Source organism: Mustela lutreola, chromosome 9 (genome assembly GCF_030435805.1).
Source record: "Mustela lutreola isolate mMusLut2 chromosome 9, mMusLut2.pri, whole genome shotgun sequence".
In the NCBI taxonomy this organism is placed as follows: Eukaryota; Metazoa; Chordata; class Mammalia; order Carnivora; family Mustelidae; genus Mustela; species Mustela lutreola.
In genome coordinates, this window is record NC_081298.1 from 126,396,656 (window position 1) to 126,416,905 (window position 20,250).

A 20,250-nucleotide genomic window follows, 5' to 3' on the forward strand; every position below is an offset into this window, starting at 1 on the left:
AAAATTGGAATACCCAAGTAGGGCTGAACTACTTTATAGGTAGACCAGACGACCCTTTCTTGGCCAGTTAGAGACTTCAGTGTAGACTCTCTAAAAACAACTTTGATACTAAAATTTTCTTTGATACTAAAATTTCTTTGATACTAAAATTCATAATGCCTCTTAAGACCACATTTGGGGACACCTAGATGGCTCTGTTGGTTAAGCAGCAGTCTTTGGCTCAGGTTGTGATCCCAGGGTCCTGGGAAATAAACACAACCACCAATTCATCCTGCCCGTTGACGTACTTTATAGAAATGGAATAATACAGTATGTGCTCTTCTGTGTCTGGCTCCTTTCACTCAACATGGCGTTTGTGAGCTACATCCATCTTGTTAGGCTTGGTTGTAGAGGAGGCGTTCTTGCTATGTAAATTTCCCACCTTGGCCTCCCCATCCAGAGATTCTGAAATGTACCACGTTTCTCAAATTGATATCATATCTGAGGTTGGGATCCTCAAAAACAGACTCTGAGACAGGACCATCAGTGCAAGTAATCTGCTAGGAGTTGATCTCAGGAAGGCCTGGTCAGGGAGTAAGGAAGGAAACAGAAGAGAGGAAGCCAGGCAGAGGCGTTCACGAGCAATTAGAGCTCAGTCTTGGGGCAGATCCAGGCAACTGTGCAGAACGTGTCTCAGAGCAGTCCCCCAGAAAAGCAGAGAAGCCGGGGGTGTATACCAACTCCTTTCAGTTACTGGTTGAGAGTCGCTTCAGAGTCCATTAACACTCTGGCCATGGCGGTCTGCTCCAAGTGTGCGTTAAATATGCAGAGAGAAATGTGGCAGGCAAAGGGTTGCAGGTACAGCCGGAAAAAGCCATCAGATTGAGAGAGGTTTAGGCCAAGGGATTATGCAGGGCACAAGTACACCTTGTCCGCCTCTGCGCCTCTGCTCTACTCCTATCCCACATTAACTCCATTCTTTCATTGACTCCATTCTGTCATTGACTCTTCAAGGTGGTAGTCAGGAACCATATATAAAATAAAAATTAATTGAGATGAGTTCATAGAACTGCCTCAGCCCATGCACTTGCACAGATCCTGCAGCTGTCCTGGTATCTCTTATCTCCCTCCTTTTCCACTTATTCTGGATCTCCCTCCCGCTCAGCCGGATCTTTGCTGGTCTTGGTTGCTTGTCTCCATCCTTGGGAAATGTGTCTGATTCTTTGGTTATGGAGCCCTTGCCTGAGAACCAAGGGCGCTAAGGCAGTAGATCCCCCAGTAGGGAACCGTGCTGGGGTTTTGCCTTACTTGCTCTCAGTGTCAGCTCATACCTCTTGGAGGGTCAAGATATTCCCTTTTCCACATTGCCCAGTTATCCTAGTAAATGGCCACAGTCCCCATGTGGAAAGAATAATGGCATCACTACTGTGTATAATTGTTGCAGCCCTGTGGGGTCCTTCCTCAAGAGGACTTGGGATCCCCTTCAACTCATGGGCTCTAGATCTGGAAACTGGGTGACAGATTATGATTTTCCCTCACAGTGGCTGACCTCGGCTTTCTACTCCCTCGTATCCATTTTATGTTGCTGCCTACCAAATGACCACAAACATAGCAGTTTAGAACACACCCCATTTTAGTCACAGTTTCCATGGGTCAGAAGTCTACAAGTGGCTTTGCTGGGTCCTCCATTTGAAGTCTCACAGGCTGGAATGGAAGTGTCAGGCAGACTATTTCCTTTCTGGAGAGTTCCTTCCTGGAGTTCAGAACACTCTTTCAAGGTGAAGTCCTTGCTGATGCAATTCAGTTTCTTGCGGTTGTAGGACAAAGCAAGTGCTCTTGACCATGGCCCAAACAAAGCAAGAGCTCTTGATCATGGCCCTAGCTCTTCCAGGCACTTCACCTTCTAGCAGCTTCCTCATTCAAGGCCAGCAGGAAGATTTTGCAGGGCAGTCGGCTAAGATGGTGTCTTTCATAACATAACCCAATTAAGGAAGTGACCATCCCATCACCTTTACTATACTCTCTGGGCTAGAAACAAGGTATGGGTTCTTGAGAGGAGGGGATTATACAGGAGGGTGACTGGTGAGGGGAGGGGGGCCTCACCCTAGGTGGAATGCCTCTCTTTCACATTCATTCTTGATCTTTTGTTATGTAAATTAAGCAATACCCCTATTGTCTGCCCATCTTTCCTCTTTCTGTTTCCTAGGTGCACCCTTGTCTATGAGCCATTGCCCTTGAATCTGGGATGATCTTGTGACAGGCTTTGACCAATAAAAATGGCAGAAGTGATACTGTGCCTGAGACACAGCCTAGATCTCCAGGTGTCTGGCAGCTTCTGCCTCTGCCCTCCTGAATGCTGAGAACTCTATGTTTGAGGAATCTGGTCTAGCCCGGTAAAGAAGAAAGGCCATGTGGAGGAATACCAAAGTGTTCCAAGTCAACAGCCAAAGCAAATCGCGAGACATGTAAGTAAGGCCACCTTTCTGCCCAGCTGACCACAGTTGAATGCCTCTGTGTAAGCGAGCCCAGGCAAAACTGGAAGAGGAACCATTCAGTCCACCCACAGAACCATGAGAAATACCAAATCATTGTCTTAAGCCACCAGTTTTGGAGTGGTTTATTACACAGCAATATGTAACAGCAATGTATTTCTACTTGAACTCCAGTCAATCATTGTTTGATGGTGGCTCTGGGGACACCAAAACCCTACCTTTCCTCATTTGCCCTACTCATGAGCCAAGCGTGCACCAGTGATTTTGGGAAAACTCTCAGGCAGGGAATCCCAGATGTTCGCAGGAAGGAGCTGTCAGCATATACGGGAACACTAAGTATTGGGCGGATGTGACGGAGACCAGCTGCATTTCCTACAACCTCGGATGCTCTTTTTCTCCAACTTGCATGGGGAGTGGGGGAGAAGGTGGAGAGGAGGATGTTTCTTTGACGAACTGCAGACCTCAGACAGGATAATACCTGTGGGAGACACCACCACGTAGGGGAAGAGTTTGCAGCACACAAAGGTGGGGGCTGTCCAAAACGGAGGTTGGAGGGGTCTCCTTCATTCTTTCCAACTTCTCTAAGAGCCGCAGTTCTCCAGCCTGTTCTCAGCCTGCATGCCTAGAATCCCACGTTTTGCCTGCTCTCAGATTCCTCTCCATCACTCTCTGCTTCCTAGTGAGCAAGCCCCCTTTCCCTACCGGACTGGACTCCTCACTAACCTCCTGCAAATCGCCCATCCTTCTCACCTCTTGGCACCTCCCTGTCTTTCAGCCTCTGTCCTTGAGGTCCCCACCAACTCCATGTCCTGTCCTTCAAATCTAATGCACCCATATCAGCTTTTCCCATATCAGGACATCCAAACCTTAAGGAGTTTTAAAAAGGGATGTGTCAAAAAAGATCTCATCCGTGAGGTGAAATTACATAACATCTCAGGTGTGATTTTTCTCCATGTCTGCCATTGCTGGGGAGATTCTATTTAAGTTTGCAATAGATGCGGTATCCTAGGTTGCTCAATTGTTCCCAGGTTATCAAATGTTGTGAATTAACATTTCAAGACATCTTGGAAAGTTGCGAGAAGAAATCTTTCTTTTGTCTGAACGTGCAAAAAAAGATGAAGCAAAGCAAATTTTGTGCATATACTGACATGAGCTGTGTTCCCGTACTTGGAATATAAGGAAGTGGTTCTACAAGAGACGGATGAAAGAAATCTACTTCCAGTTTATTAAGACCGCAAGAGCAAAAAATCACAGCATTTTGCAGCGGGTTTGCAAAACCACGCACATCTGAGATATCCAAACAAAAAAACTCCCTTTAGAAGGGAAATTCAGCCTGAACCCAAGTATCAGAATCCATAGCATATCATTTTCCACTCCCTCTGCATTGCAAATGGTGGCAAAACATACATGAGTTGGTTTAGTTTCCTTCATCTTAATATTTTCTCCCTCAGAATAGCTAGTGAGCTTTTCGGAACATCTATCACGTGTCAGAAACTTCCATTCACTTGATCTTATCCTCAGAGCAACATCCACTATGCCAACTAGTTCTAGTTGAAATTCATGACCACACACCGCAAAAGGAGTCTCAGTGCTGCCAGGCAACCCTACTACACTTCTCCAGTATGTTCTCTCCCCCATTCTCCCGAACAAGTATTTCACACATTCATGGCTCTTCTCAAAGCTCTCACATCCTCCTCCACTTCCTCAGCCCTGCCTACCTCGCCCACCTCTTCCCAGACCTCTCTCTCCACCTCACTTTCCACTAGGTCTTCTTTATATTCCAAGGACACACCAAACTCTTCTTAGGCCTCGGGGCTTTTAATTCTTTTTCCCTCTAATTGGAATGCTCCACACCCTAATTTTCACAGGGCTAGTTCCTTCTTGTCTTTTTCCTCTTCCTTCTCAGATCAAATGTCAAATTCTCAGAGAGCCTTTCTTTGTAATCCAAAGATGCTCCAATTCAGTCACTGTATTGCATATCCGCTTGGGGTGGATTGTCTTCCAAGCTTTTATCAACATCTAGTACTGAAGTCTTATCTATTTATTTCTTCCTGGTCTTCACAGGAATTATGCTTCCTTACGTGGTTTTCTTCTGTTCTCTCAATATCCAAATGGGAGCCTGTCACATAATAGGAACTCAAAAATGAATTTTTTTTAAGATTGTATTTATTTGACAGAGAGAGGAATCACAAGTAGGCAGAGAGGAGGCTGGCAGGGAGAGAGGGAGAAGCAAGCTCCCGGCTGAGCAAAGACCCTGAGATCATGACCTGACTAGAAGACAGAGGCTTAACCCACTGAGCCACCCAGGTGCCCCTCAAAAGTGAATCTTTATTGAGTAAACTATCTGAACTTTTTGGCAGACGAGGAAGGTAAAGATTAGAGATTCTAAATAAAGTGCTTATGTTCCCTTGGATAAATGACAAAGTTGGGACTCGAACCTAAATCTACCAGGCTGTATCCACATCTATGTAAACAGTCTCTCGTTAGAATGAAGATTTGAAGATGTATTTGGCCTCGTAGGAGCATTTGTGAGTGTGAACAGCATGTGAGATAACTTCAGAATGAATAGTCGAATTCCTCAGGCAGAAAACCAAGGAGATGCTGAGGACATCTGGCTGGACAAAACCCACGGTAACTAAGGAGCAGCACATCCTGGCTATTCCTAGCTTGTTCCTGGCTGGCCTCCAATTCCTCTGCCTTCCTTCCTGCTTCCTGCATCTCTGAGCCTTTGACCACCTGCAGTCCCGCGCAGTCAAAGTTGGGCTCCCATACCCATGAAGTGAGCTGGTCCGTGCCTGTCAGTAGCATTGAGATTTGCGCTTTCAAGAACCTGGACTAAGATTGTTTCTGTGGGGACCTTTCATCTCTAAGTCTGGTTTACATGTCAGCCTACATTCTCAGGAAACTGCCTTTTTAGTTCTTTGCAGAAAATGGGAACCTTGTGTTGACACTTCATTGATCCTCAAAATTACTAATAAAAGGTGAAGGAGAGAAAATGAGGACCCTTTTGGGGCATCTGGCTGGCTCAGTCAGGAGAGCATGCAATTCTTGGTAGTGATCTCGGGTAGTGAGTTCGAGCCCCACATGCGACGTAGAGCTCACTTAAAAAAAAGATAGGAAAAGAAAATGAGGACTCGGGGCTCCTGGGTGGCTCAGTGGGTTAAGCTGCTGCCTTCAACTCAGGTCATGATCCTGGGGTCCTGGTCTTTCATATTTTAATATGAGTTATTTGAGAGTAAAGACTGTGTCTTGTTTATTTATTCCTGTATCTACTTATTCATTCAATAAAAATGTATTGAGCACTTCCTGTTACAAGGTGCTATTCTGGGCACTGCAAATATAATAAACATGACAGACTCAGGCCCTGACCACACTGCTTTGCAGTGTTGCATTCATTTCTGGTCCTCAGTGTTTGGCTCATGAATGAAATATATTAATTTTTTTTTTAAGATTTTTTTTTTTTTATTTGAGAGAGACACAGCAAGAGAGGGAATACAAGCAGGAGAAGTGGGAGAGGGAGAAGCAGGCTTCCCGCTGAGTGGGGAGCCCCATGTGGGGCTCGATCCCAGGACTGTGGGACCATGACCTGAGCCGAACTCAGATGCTTAATTGCTGAGCCAGCCAGGTACCCAAAATACACTAAATTAACCTGCTTAATTGAATTGGATTGAGTATCAAGATTATATTACTAGTCAGCAGAAACTGTCCCTAAAACAATGTTAAATTTTATTTATTTATTTGACACAGAGAGAGAGAGAGATCATAAGGCAGAGAGGCAGGCAGAGGTGGGGGGGAAGCAGGCTCCCTGCTGAGCAGAGAGCCCAGATGTGGGGCTCCATCCCAGGACCCTGAGATCATGACCTGAGCTGAAGGCAGAGACTTAACCCACTGAGCCACCCAGGTGCCTCTAAAAAATTTTTTTAAAGAAGATTTTACTGGGGCGCCTGGGTGGCTCAGTGGGTTAAGCCGCTGCCTTTGGCTCAGGTCATGATCTCAGGGTCCTGGGATCGAGTCCCGCATCGGGCTCTCTGCTCAGCAGGGAGCCTGCTTCCCTCTCTCTCTCTCTCTCTCTGGCTGCCTCTCTGTCTACTTGTGATTTCTCTCTGTCAAATTAATAAATAAAATCTTTAAAAAAAAAAAAAAAAAAAAAAAAAAAAAGAAGATTTTACTTATTATTTTAGATAGATAGAGAGTGCACGTGGAGGGGCAGAGAGGGACAGAGAGGGACAAGCAGACTCTGTGCTGAGCAGGGAGCCCAACTTGGAGTTCAATCTCAGACTCGGAGATCATGACCTGAACTGAAATCAAGAGTTGGAAACTCAACCAATGGAGCCACCCAGGTGCCCCTAAAAAATGTTTCTTGAGGGGCGCCTGGGTGGCTCAGTGGGTTAAAGCCTCTGCCTTCAGCTCAGGTCATGATCCCAGGGTCCTGGGATCGAGCCCCACATCGGGCTCTCTGCTCCACGGAAAGCCTGCTTTCTCCTCTCTCTGCCTGCCTCCCTGCCTACTTGTGATCTCTCTCTCTCTCTCTGTCAAATAAATAAATAAAATCTTAAAAAACAAAAATGTTTCTTGAGAAGTTTCTCAATCTTTGTATCCTCCTATATAGATTGCCAGATCTATTCCTTTCCTCTAGGCTCTTGCGGGCCTTGTGAGCAAGTAAGCTAAATCTTGCTGCTTAGTAGAGAAATGGGACTAGCTCGTTATTTATAAGTTTTGCAGGAGGGAAGAAGAGTTGAGAAGGTCTGCTTTTGTCCTTTTTTTCTGGTCATATATGACACATAAGATACAATAGCTAACAGTTACGGATAGCTTCCAATGTACCAGACACTGTTCTAGGTGCTTCTAGACACGTATAATGTCATTCAGACTCAATAGTCCTCATAGCACCTCTGCCTCTAAGCAGTGACTGTTATCGACTGCTATAGGGGCAGAGGTGAGGACTTTGAACAGGATCCTCCTACAGCCTTCCTCCTGGTCCTGACCTAAGACAAGGCAAGCGTGTTTGAGATGGCCCACTTTTTAAAGCTGAAGTCTGTGGTGAGGGCAGACTTGATGAGAGCAGAGCTAACAGCAGCCTTGTTTTCTGGCACATTCATACAATGCTGTTTATCCCATATTGCATTTTTTTTTTTAAAGATTTTATTTATTTATTTGACAGACAGAGATCACAAGTAGGCAGAGAGGCAGGCAGAGAGAGAGGGGGAGGCAGGCCCCCTGCTGAGCAGAGAGCCCAATGCCTTGCTCCATCCCAGGATCCCGAGATCATGACCTGAGCTGAAAGCAGAGGCTTTAAACCACTGAGCCACCTAGGTGCCCCTCATATTGCATTTTTACAACAATTGCTCAATCTATTTCCCTCCGGAAGCAATGTTGGTCTAGCTATCTGTGAAACTACAGAAGAAGTCTCTTGAAAAAAAAATTCTCTTTGCATGGTCATTAGACAGAGTTGGATAAATTCTACCAAACTGGGGTATCTATTTAAGTTCATTATAATGCATTCTGATACAATGATACAAATAATGCATTATTTACCTAATTTACCAAACTGAAACGTAAAACAAAATACAACGAGTACCTGGGTATCTCTTAACATAGGGACAGAAATAGCTTTAAAAATGGGTTTTTCGGGGACGCCTGGGTGGCTCAGTTGGTTAAGCAGCTGCCTTCGGCTCAGGTCATGATCCCGGCGTCCTGGGATCGAGTCCCACATCGGGCTCCTTGCTCCGCAGGGAGCCTGCTTCTCCCTCTGACTCTGCCTTCCACTCTGTCTGCCTGTGCTTGCTCTCGCTCGCTCTCTCTCTGACAAATAAATAAATAAAATCTTTTAAAAAAAAAAAAAAAATGGGTTTTTCGGGGCGCCTGGGTGGCTCAGTGGGTTAAGCCTCTGCCTTCAGGTCTGGTCATGATCTCAGGGTCCTGGGATCGAGCCCTGCCTGGGGCTTTAAGGGCACAGATAGACTGAAAGTAAAGGGATGGGAAAAGATATTGCATGCAAATGGAAACCAAAGGAACTAGAGGTAAGCTATATTTACATCACCCAAAATAGACTTTAGGCAGCGCCTGGGTGACTCAGTTGGTTCAGTGGCTGCCTTCGGCTTGGGTCGTGATCCCACAGTCCTGGGATCAAATCCCACATCGGGCTCCATGCTCCGCAGGAGCCTGCTTCTCCCTCAACCTCGGCCTATCTCTCTCTCTTTCATGAATAAATAAATAAAATCTTCAAAAAAAAAAAAAAAAAAGAAAGAAAAGAAAAGACTTTAAGCCAAAGCCTGTAACAAGAAACAGGTAGAATCCCTCTATAATTGTAAAAGGATCAATTCATCAAAAGGCTATAACATTTGTAAATATTTACCACTCACCATGGAAGCACCTAAATATATAGAGCAATCATTAACACTGAAGGGAGAAATGGACAGCAATACAATAGGAGGGAACTTCAATATCCCACTTGCAACAAAGGATAGATCATCCAGACAAAAAATCAATTAGGAAACATTGGACTTAAATGACGAGCTAGACCAGATGGACTTAACAGACATGCACAGAACATTTCCTCCAAAAGTAGCAGAATATACTCTTCTCAAGGGCACATGGAACATTCTCCAGGATAGATCGTATGTTAGGTCACAAAAGGAGTCTTCATTTATTTATTTATTTATTTATTTATTTTAAAAGATTTTATTTATTTATTAGACAGACAGAGATCACATGTAGATAGAGGCAGGCAGAGAGAGAGGAGGAAGCAGGCTCCCCGCTGAGCAGAGAGCTGCATGCGGGGCTCAATCCCAGGACGCTGGGATCCTGACCTGAGCCATAGGCAGAGACCTAACCCACTGAGCCACCCAAACGCCCCACAAAACGAGTCTTAATAAATTTAAGAAGATTAAAGCCTTATCAAGCATCTTTTCCGACCACAATGGTCTGAAACTAGAAATCAGTTACAAGAAGAAAACTGGAAGCTTCACAAGTATGCAGAAATCAAACAACAGGATCCTGAAGAATCAGTGGGTCAAAGAAGTCAGAAGAGAAAGAAAAAACAGTCTTTGAGACAAATTAAAATGGAAATATAATATATCAAGACTTATAGGGTTACTGGGTGGCTCAGTGGGTTAAACCTCTGCCTTCAGCTCAGATCATGATCTCAGGATCCCAGGATCAAGCCCTGCATCAGGCTCTCTGCTCAGTGGGAAGCCTGCTTCTCCCTCTCCCTCTGCCTGATGCTCCCCCCACCTCCACTGTTGTGCTCTCTCTCTGTCGAGTAAATAAATAAAAATCTTAAAAAATGAACAACCTCCCAACAAAGAAAAGTCCAAGACTAGCTGGGTTAACTGGTGAATTCTACCAAACATTGGGAAAAATTAACACCAATTCTCAAGATCTCAAATAGAGAAGAAACACTTCCAAACTCACTTTATGAGGCTAGTATTACTCTGATACCAAACCAGATAAGGATACTACAAGAAGAGAAAATTACAAGCTAATGTCCCTGATGAACATGGGTAGAAAAATCCTTAAGCAAAAAATGAGCAAACCATAGAACAATGAAATCAAGAGCTGACTCTTTGAAAAATCAATAAAATTGATAAACTTCTAACCATACTCATCAAAAGAGAGAGAGAGGACTCAAAAAATGAACAAACCAAATTCCACAGTACATTAAAAGGGTCATACACCTTGATTAATTGAGATTTATTCCAGGGATGTTCAATAGCTGCAAATCAATGTGATATACCACATTAACAAAATGAAAAATAAAAATCATATGATCATCTCAATAGATGCAAAAAATTTGGCAAAAATCAACATTTTTTCATGATAAAAACTGTCAATAAACTAGGTGTACAGAGACTATAACTTAACATAATAAAGACCATATCTGACAAACCCACAGCAAACATCATAGTCAATGGTGAAAAGTTGAAACCTTTTCCTCTAAGGTCAGGAATAAGACAAAGATGCTCTCTCTCTCTTTTAATTTAATTTACTCTCTCCCCATTCCAAGTAATCTTTACACCCAATGTGGGGCACAAACTCATGACCTTGGATCAAGAACCATATGCATTAACTGAGCAAGCCAGGTGCCCCAAGGATGTCCACTCTTTTTTTTTTTTTTTTTTTATTTGACAGAGATCAAAAGTAGGCAGAGAGGCAGGCAGAGAGAATAGAGGAAACAGACTCCCCGTTGAGCAGAGAGCCTGATGTCAGGCTCCATCCCAGGACCCTGGGATCATGACCTGAGCCGAAGGCAGAGAGTTAACCCATTGAGCCACCCAGGCACCCCAAGGATGTCCACTCTTGCACTTTCATACAACATAGTACTGGAAGTCCTAGCCAGAGAAATTAGGAAGAAAAAGAAATAACAGGTAAGTAAAATGGAAGGGAAGAAGTAAAATTGTCTCTATTTGCAGATGTCTTATTATATGTGGAAAACCCTAAAGATCCCACCAAAAAACTGTTAGAACTAATAAATGAGTTAGTATTTTGCAGCATACAAACCCAATATAGATGGGGCACCTGGGTGGCTCAGTTGGTTAAGAGTTCTGCCTTCAGCTCAGGTCATGTCCCAGGTTCCTAGGATCAAGCCCAGAGTCAGGCTCCCTGTCATTGTGGAGCTTGTTTCTCCCTCTCTGTCTGCTTGCGCTCTCTCTCTCAAATAAATAAACAAATCTTTAAAAAACAGAAAAAAACCAATATAGAAAACTTATTTGTGTGTTTTATTTTTTAAGATTTTATTTATTTATTTGACCAACAGAGATCACAAGTAGGCAGAGAGAGGTGGGGGAAGCAGGTTCCCTGCTGCTCCCTGCTCAATCCCAGGACCCTGGGATCATGACCTGAGCCAAAGGGATGAGGCTTTAACCCACTGAGCCACACAGATGCCCCATCAGTTGTGTTTCTACATAACAACAATGACCTATCTGAAAGGGAAATTAAGAAAACAATACCACTCATAATAGCATCAAAAAGAATAAGATACTTGGAAATAAATCTAAGCAATGAGGTGAAAGATCTGAACATTGAAAATTATAGGACTCTGATGAAAAAGACTTAAGAAGGGGCGCCTTGGTGGCTCAGTGGCGCCCCTAAATAAAATCTTTTTAAAAAATAAAATAAAACAAATGTCCATACTACCCAAAGCTATCTAGACTGAATACAAACTCTATCAAAATGCCAATGGCGGGGCGCCAGGGTGGCTCAGTGGGTTAAGCCGCTGCCTTCGGCTCAGGTCATGATCTCAGGGTCCTGGGATCGAGTCCCGCATCGGGCTCTCTGCTCAGCAGGGAGCCTGCTTCCCCCTCTCTCTCTGCCTGCCTCTCTGCCTACTTGTGACCTCTCTCTGTCAAATAAATAAATAAAATCTTAAAAAAAAATGCCAGTGGCATTTTTCACAGAAATATGGAAAACAATTCTAAAATTTGTATGAAACCACAAAGGGCCCTAAATAAAGCAATCTTGATAAAGAAGAACAAAGCTGGAGGCATCACACTCTTGATTTCAAGCTCTATTACAAAGCTAGAGTAGTAAAACAGTATGGTATTGATATGTAAGACATATAGGTCAACAGAACCTAATATAGAGCCCAGAAAGACACCCACACATGTATAACAGACTAATTTATGACAAAGAAGCCAAAAATATATGCTGGGGAAAGGATAGTTTCTTTAATAAATGGTACGGGGAAAACTGTGTAGGAAATGGTCTTTGTGTCAGACAGACTTAGCTCTATGATGGAGCTGTGCGAACTAGGGGCTCAATGTCCAGGATTCTGTTCAATTTATAATAACATCCTAGTCTGCTTTGAAAAGACAATCAGAAATCCAGGCCCTGGGGCGCCTGGGTGGCTCAGTGGGTTGAAGCCTCTGTCTTCAGCTCAGGTCATGATCCCAGGGTCCTGGGATCGAGCCCCGCATTGGGCTCTCTGCTCAGCAGGGAGCCTGCTTCCTCTTCTTTCTCTGCCTGCCTCTCTGCCTACTTGTGATCTCTGTCTGTCAAATAAATAAATAAAATCTTAAAAAAAAAAAAAAGAAAGAAAAGAAATCCAGGCCCTGAGGGTAGAGAGGGTGGGAGAGTAGGGGTCCATGGCTGTAACTGTGAACACCTGAGGAACAGGCCTTGAGAATTGCTAGTCTTGACTTCTTGCTTTTGTGCACATGGAAGTGAAACCAGAGTGACTCCTCCCTCATTCCACCCTGTGGCAAGCCAGAAACTCAAATTTCTTGGCCAATAATGATTTCTTACAGATGTGCAAAAACTAGTGTCATCTTTCTTAACAATCTTAATGATGATTAGATTTCTAGTAACAGCTTCATGAAAAAGTTGCTTCTTTACAAAATTGATCTAGCAATATTTCTGACAATGCCTGCCTCATAAAAGATGTTGAAAATAACATCTCTATCCCTGTTGGGCCTGGCATGTGGCCCATGACCATCATGATGGAAGCTATTTTCCAACACAGGTGCTCCAGCAGATACTGCCCATTTGGACGCTGGCCTGGTCAACAAGGAGATGTCTCTATCTACTCTATTTATGTATCTATGAATCTATTATCTATATCCACAGTCTACTATTTCTGTGTATATATATTATCTATTTAGACATGTAAGGAGGCAAAGTATTTCTATTTATCTATCTATAATAAATATATATTTTAAAGATTTATTTATTTTGAGGGGCACCTGGGTGGCTCAGTTGGCTAAGTGTCTGCCTTTGGCTCGGGTCATGATCCTGGGGTTCTGGGACTGAGACCCCCCCCCTTGTCAGACTCCCTGCTCTGCAGGGAGTCTCCTTCTCAAGCTCCATCTGCCCCCTTCCCAGTTCGTATGCTCTCTCTCTCTCTCATGCTTGCTCTCAAATAAATAAATATCTAAAAAATAAAAAAGAAACAAAAAAATATTAATTTATTTTGAGAGTGAGAAAGAGTGAGTGCAAGTGGGGGGAGGGGTAGAGAGAGAGGGAGAGAGAGAGAATCTCAACCAGATTCCCTGCTGAGCTCAGGGCCTGATGTGAGGATCATCTCATGATTCTGAGATTATGAACTGAGCTGAAACCAAGAGTCAGACATTTAACCGACTGAGCTACCCACATGCCCAAGATTTTTATTTTTATATTTTTAAAGGTTTTATTTATTTATTTGATGGAAAGAGACCCCATGAGAGAGGGAACACAACCCCAAGGAGTGGGAGAGGGAGAAGCAGGCTCCCTGATCAGCAGGGAGCCTGATGTGGGGCTTGATCCCAGGACCTAGGGATCATGACCTGAGCTGAAGGGAGGTGCCTAACCATTTGAGCAACCCAGGCACCCCAAGAATTATTATTATTATTATTTTTTAGGCAGGCTCCATGTCTCTTGTGGAACCCAATGTAGGGCTTGAACTCACAACCCTGAGATCAAGACCTGAGCTGAGATCAAGGGTCCAGTGCTTAACCAACTGAGCCTCCCAGGTGACCCAAAGATTTTTTTTTTTAAGATTTTATTTATTTATTTGAGAGAGAGATAGTGAGAGAGAGCATGAGAGGGGAGAGGGTCAGAGGGTGAAGCAGACTCCCCGATGAGTTGGGAGCCCAACGTGGAACTCAATCCCAGGCCTCCAGGATCATGACCTGAACCAAAGCCTAACCAACTGAGCCACCCAGGTGCCCAAGACTTTTTTTTTTTTTTTTTAAGATTTTATTTATTTATTAGAGAAAGAGAGAGTACAGGTGGGATGAGTGGCAGAGGAAGGAGCAGACTTCTGCTGAGTAGGGAGCCCAATGCCGGGCTTGATCCTAGGACTTTGGACTCATGACCCAAGCTGAAGTCAGATGCTCAACTCAACTGGGCCACCCAGGCATCTCAACCCCAAAGACTTACTTACTTTATTTATTTATAAAGATTTTATTTATTTGTCTATTTATTTAATAAAGACTTCATTTATTTGTTGGAGAAAGAGAGATAGAAGACAAGCAGGGGGAACAGCAGGCAGAGGGACAAGTAGGCTTCCTGCTTTTCAAAAAGCCCAGTGTGGGACTCAATCCCAGGACCCTGGGATCATGACCTGAGCAAAAAGCAGACACTTAATTGACTGAGACACCCAGGTGTCCCCCAAGACTTTATTTTTAAGTAATTGCTACATCTGAGGTAGGGCTCAACTCACGATCCCAAGAGTTGCATGTTCTATTGCTCTACTGACTGAACCAGCCAGGTGCCCCTAGACTTACGGTTTAGAGGGAGATGGTACGTATCTTGAGTGCTATGGATAATGCTATGAGTTCCTAAAAGGATTTGTGAAAATAAACCCATCTCAATTACTGTTATGGAGCTGTTTAATCAGTGCCGGAAGGAGAACTATACGCACATATCTAGATGGCTTCTCAAACTCCCATTAAGACTGTTTTGGGTCTTTTGGGGCATGTGGGTGGCTCAATACTTAAGTGTCTGCCTTTGGCTTGGGTCATGATCCCATAGTCCTTGGATTGAGCCCCCTGCTTGGTGGGAAGCCTGCTTCTCCCTCTCTCACTTCCCCTGCTTGTGTTCCCTCTCTCACTGTGTCTCTCTCTGTCTAATAAATAAATAAATAAAATAAATAAGACTTTTTTTTTGGTATTACAGCTCCCTTTGAAAAAAATAATTTTTTAAAAAAAAGATTATATTTATTTATTTGACAGAGAGAGAGATCACAAGTAGGCAGAGAGACAGGCAGAGAGTAGGAAACAGGCTCCCTGCTGAGCAGAGAGCCAGATGCAGATGCAAGGCTGGATCTCGGGACCCTGAGACCATGACCTGAGCCCAAGACAGAGGCTTAACCCACTGAGCCACCCAGGCGCCCCCCAGTTTTTGTTTTTTTTTAATATATTTATTTCACAGAGAGACAGTACGAGTAGGCAGAGCAGTGTGCAGAGGGAGAGGGAGAAGCAGGCTCTCTGCTGAGCAGGGAGCCCAATGTGGGGCTCCATCCCAAGACGAGGGGATCATGCCCTGAGCTGAAGGCAGACGCTTAACGACGAGCCACCTAGGTGTCCCGAAATTTAAAAAAAATATATATTTTATTTATTTATTTGAGAGAGAGAGACAGCAGGAGAAGGGGAGGGACTAGCAGGCTACTTGCTAAGCAGGGAAGGACTTGATCCAGTACTCCAGGATCATAACCTGAGCTGAGGGCAGTTGCTTAACCAACTGAGCCACCCAGGAGCCCCTAATTTATTTATTTAAAGTAGTCTCCAGGGGCACCTGAGTGGCTCAGTCGTTGGGCATCTCCCTTGGGATGGGGTCATGATCCCAGGGTATGGATTGGAGTCCCTCATCCGGCTCCCTGCTCAGCAGGAAGTCTGCTTCTCCGTTTTCCAATCTCCCTGCTTGTATTTCTGCTCTCACAGTCTCAAATGAATAAATAAATTATTAAAAAAATAAAAATAAAAAGTAGGCTCCATGACCATTGTAGGGCGAGAAGTCAGAGCCGACATGAAGAGTTACACACTCTACCAACTGAGCTAGCCAGGAGCCTCCGAATCCTCTTTTCCCAAAAATGCACAATTACACACAAAAATATTGTTCATAGATTTAGGGGGTCCATGAACTTCTGACACCAAACCATGGATTCCAAGTTAACGATTGCTCTCACCATTCTTTCCTTCCAAGAAACAGCCTCTCAGTCCTATTTTAAAATATAGTAGAGAGCTAGGTTTACTCTGGTTTCTCTTCAGATGTCATACATCTTTCGCCTTTTACTAAACTAGACCGGAAACAATTTCTGGAAGCAGATGTATTTTGGAGAAAAGGAGGTGTTAGTACACAAGTTCGTTTTACTTTGCAAAGTATAAAAACATGGATAATACGCTGGAAGATGCCACATTCTGGATTCTTCAGGATGCTATTGACTCTACAAATAAAGATTTCCGACCACAGACCTAGATGAATCGTTAAGCAAATATTTATTCGTTTCCTGATATTTACAGGCATTGTGCCAGTGACTGAGGTCACCCAGACAAAAAAGACACCATTCGGGTCCTTGATGAGACTCTTCACTTGAAAAAGCCCGGATGTTACTTGTGGCCTTTAAAAAAAAGTGGAGGGGGCGCGAGGGGAATCATCTAAGTGTCAGAGACATTGTAGGAGCTAGAAAAAGGGCTCCAAGCTGGAACTGATTCTTGGTTTCTCCGCATCCTGGACAGATGAGCTTCGTACGTCACTCAAACTCATCTCTCATCTATCGAAAGGGGATAGTAAGCAGACGAGAACTGTTGCAAATCGTCAAAAACATAACCTTTGTAAAAATGAACATGGACAAAGAAAAAAACACAAGTAGGAGGCTTATTGAAAGTGACAGCCAGGAAGATCGTCCTTTGAGGTAAAAGTCCGGCTCTTCCAATGTTCTAAACCCACCGCGGCGTGCAGCACGCGGTCAGCATACGCTCACTAAGCCTTCCGGGATGGATCAAGTTCCGCTTCCGCAGGCGGATTTTCACTCTAGGCGTGAGCGCTGGAGGGCCGACGCACATCAGCGTCGGCCCTCCCTCCCGCGCATGCTCCAAAGGATAGGCGGCGAGCGGAAGGGCGGGGGAGGGAGGAGACGCTGCGGACCGCCGGCTCGTTCGCTCTGCAGGCCAGCGCGGGAGGCGGGGGAGCGCGCGCGCACGTTCGCGCGGCCGGCTGCGTACAGTAGTGACGGCCGCGCGGGAGCGATCACGTGACCGTAGCGGCTGCCCGTACAGTAAGGACCCAATATGGCAGCGGCGGTAGCAGTGGCAACGGCAGCAGGAGGACCGGCCGCCCCATAGACCCCCCCCGCCCCCCCGCGCACCACCCCGCCGCTTCCTCTGCTTGGGTGCTCCTCCGGCCTGACTTCCCCTTTCTCCCACCTTTCCCGGCACCGCGGGAAAAGCATCGCAGGGCAGAGCAGGCAGGGAGGGCGGCCGGAGCCCGGACACGGGAGCCTCCCAGTCAGTTCAAGACCCGACATGAGGGAAAAGGGCCGTAGGAAGAAGGGCAGGACCTGGGCGGAGGCCGCCAAGACGGTAAGGGGGAGGGAGCGAAGGGGAAGCCCGGGAGAATTTTGTTTCCTCGCCGCCTGCCGGTCGCAGGGGAAGGGAGGTCATTGGCCCGGCGACCCGGCTGAAGGGGGCACAAAACCGCGCGGAGAGGGCGGCGGTTAGTGTCGGGGTTGTGATCCCTGTGGGAATGGAGGCGCCCAGCGGAAGAGGGTCGCCGCGGGGCTGTGGCTTCTCCCTGCGTCTGCGACGAGTCCCCTTGGTGTTTTGAAGCTGCCTTTCGGGGTCACGTCGCTCTCACCTCCACTCTGGTAGCTCCCGCCCCGGCATGGGGAAGTCTGTTGTGCTTGCACAGTAACCGGTTCTTCTCCCTTGTGCGGCTGAAGAGCCCCCATTGGATGCAGATAGGAGAAGGCTTGTGCGTGCACCCAGCCCCGGAAAGAAGAGAGGAGCGCTGGATCTTGGTAGAATTTACCCGCTATAGCAGACATGCCGCCTGACCCCGGGTCCCCTGCTCGTCTGGGCTCCCAGATCCAACGTGAGGTCACGAGGCTCTTGTTTTTGTTTGCTGTTGAAGCTGAAAGTGCAGGAGGTGTTTAGAAACGAAGTAACAGGTGGGACTTGTAGATTTTTTTTTTTTTTTTCAGTTTCCGTAGAGATCTACTCTGAACAAGGCAGCAATGCATGGTGGGACGTGTAGTTTACCCGGCCTTGACTTTTCCGTAGTTAAAGTGATGGTGGGTTCACGAAGTTGTAATTAGTAGGTAAAAGCATCTGTTTTTCCCCCTAATTTTTCATAATGGGGTTTAGAGGTAGGATTTAAGTGCTCAGTGAGACTTTCATTGTGTCGTATGAAAAAAAGGAAAAGCGTGAATGTATGTAGAAATGAAACATTAGGCGATGCAGTGGAAAAGTAATAGGACATAAAACAGCAGCATGTTAGTATTGAAAACTGAGAAAGTGTGGAGATATTATCTTTAATGGTGAATCATGTCAGTTTTACTTGTATAATATGGAGAACCTTCCCAAATGAACCTTTTTTATATGATGTACGGTTTGTTTTTTTAAATGAGGGTTTTTTTTCTCTGATTATGAAAGTAATAAATGTAAACTGGGAAATTTTGAAAAATTAAAGGAACGTATAAAGAAGAAAATAAGAAATCACTTATTTCACCCTTCAGCTATATTTGTTAATGTTTTGTTATATTACTATTCAGTCTTTTTAATTTATTTCCCCACATTTGGATCCTGCTGTTTATTCAATCTTGTGCATTTTTGTAAACCCTGTGCATTTGTTTTGTAAATTTGATGTGATAGGGGATTGATGAGTCTTAAGCTTGTATTTGTTTTAGTTGGAAATGTGAAAAGTTAGTGAATTAATAAAAGCACGTTTTATTTATTGAGTGTTTTCACTTAACAGTCTCTCTTCATAATTGTGACTGTGCTGATAGTTTCCTTCTAAACTCTAGAAATAATTTTTTTTGGAGGTGAGGAAATTGCTCCTTCACAGGCGGCTGTTAAGCTCTCTTCTACTTGATGAGTACCTCAAGACTTTTTCTTTTTTTTTAAAAAGATGGCAGATTTTAATTATAGGTAAGCCGACCACAACCCTAATTATGTGAATTAAGTCTCTAGAATCTTAAGAGTACTTTTGAATTATGACCTCTTTGGTTAAAATAGTCTAATCATTAGGAGATGGTGACAAGTAGGAAAAATTTGCATTTGCTGATTAGATTTTCCTATACTTAACATATTTGTTAATTCATAATAAACATTTCATGCCTAGCTAGCTATGCGGAAAAATAGTATCTAAAAGATGGAAAGGCTCGTTTATTAAGTAGAGTACTGAGTGAGTTCTTGAAGGGGCTTGGTATTATTTGGTTCTGGCAAATGTAAGGCCTCAATTTTAGTAAAAATGAATTTTAGAAAGAGAATGCTGACACTAAAACTTGTCTTTCCCTAGTAGCCAAAGTGTAAAAAATCACCTTACTCGTTTTGGTTTATCATCTGTAAAGTGAGGAATTAAACTAAATCCCTGTATTCAAAAGATTTCCGTTTGTAGGAAGTCCTATTTAGAAGTAAATGTAGAGGGAATAGATAAAAGTAAATCTTTTTTTTTTTTTTTTTTTTTTTTTTTTTTAAAGATTTATTTATTTGACAGAGAGAAATCACAAGTAGACAGAGAGGCAGCCAGAGAGAGAGAGAGAGGGAAGCAGGCTCCCTGCTGAGCAGAGAGCCCGATGCGGGACTCGATCCCAGGATCCTGAGATCATGACCTGAGCCGAAGGCAGCAGCTTAATCCACTGAGCCACCCAGGCGCCCCAAAAGTAAATCTTTAATATTTCAAAATAATGAGATCAGAAAATCAGTGATCTGGCAAATGGAAGTAACTTTGACCTAAATTAAGAAATGTTGCATATATTTATAAGATTAAGAGGACTAGGAGAAGTATATCTTAAGAAACTTATTTCATAAGCATTAAGGTCAAATGTTCTAGGAACAGTTTCAGCAAGGAAAGAATAAAGTTATTTATGAAAACAAGTTATATCTTATTTCATTGTGTTCTTGGTACATGCATTGTAGAGCTGTCTTGTTTTGGGAGCACTATTAAAACGGGGTTATATTTCTGACCAATAATATAGCAACAGATAAATAAAATTAATTATAAGTGAATATATCCATGTATGGTGGAAGGTAGTGTGTGGATGTGTGAGAGCTACCGATTGATGTAAGGTTATTATGAACAGTCTGAAAAAACAAGATAATAAGATTCATAATTACTGTTAGATAGTAAAATTATGCTAAGAGGCTGA

At 44.0% G+C, this 20,250-nt stretch overlaps 1 protein-coding gene across 2 annotated transcripts in view; it reads left to right on the forward strand.

The window, feature by feature from the left end:
• The first annotated feature begins 17,001 nt into the window (after positions 1-17,001).
• The window catches only part of ASXL2 (ASXL transcriptional regulator 2), a 138,038-nt gene continuing 134,789 nt past the window's right edge, over positions 17,002-20,250 (forward strand). For both annotated transcript variants that reach the window (XM_059132446.1, XM_059132447.1), the window contains exon 1: positions 17,002-17,464. In XM_059132446.1, coding sequence (XP_058988429.1) covers positions 17,408-17,464 — 57 coding nt within the window. In that variant the 5' untranslated portion in view covers positions 17,002-17,407. The remainder of the gene's footprint in view (positions 17,465-20,250) is intronic.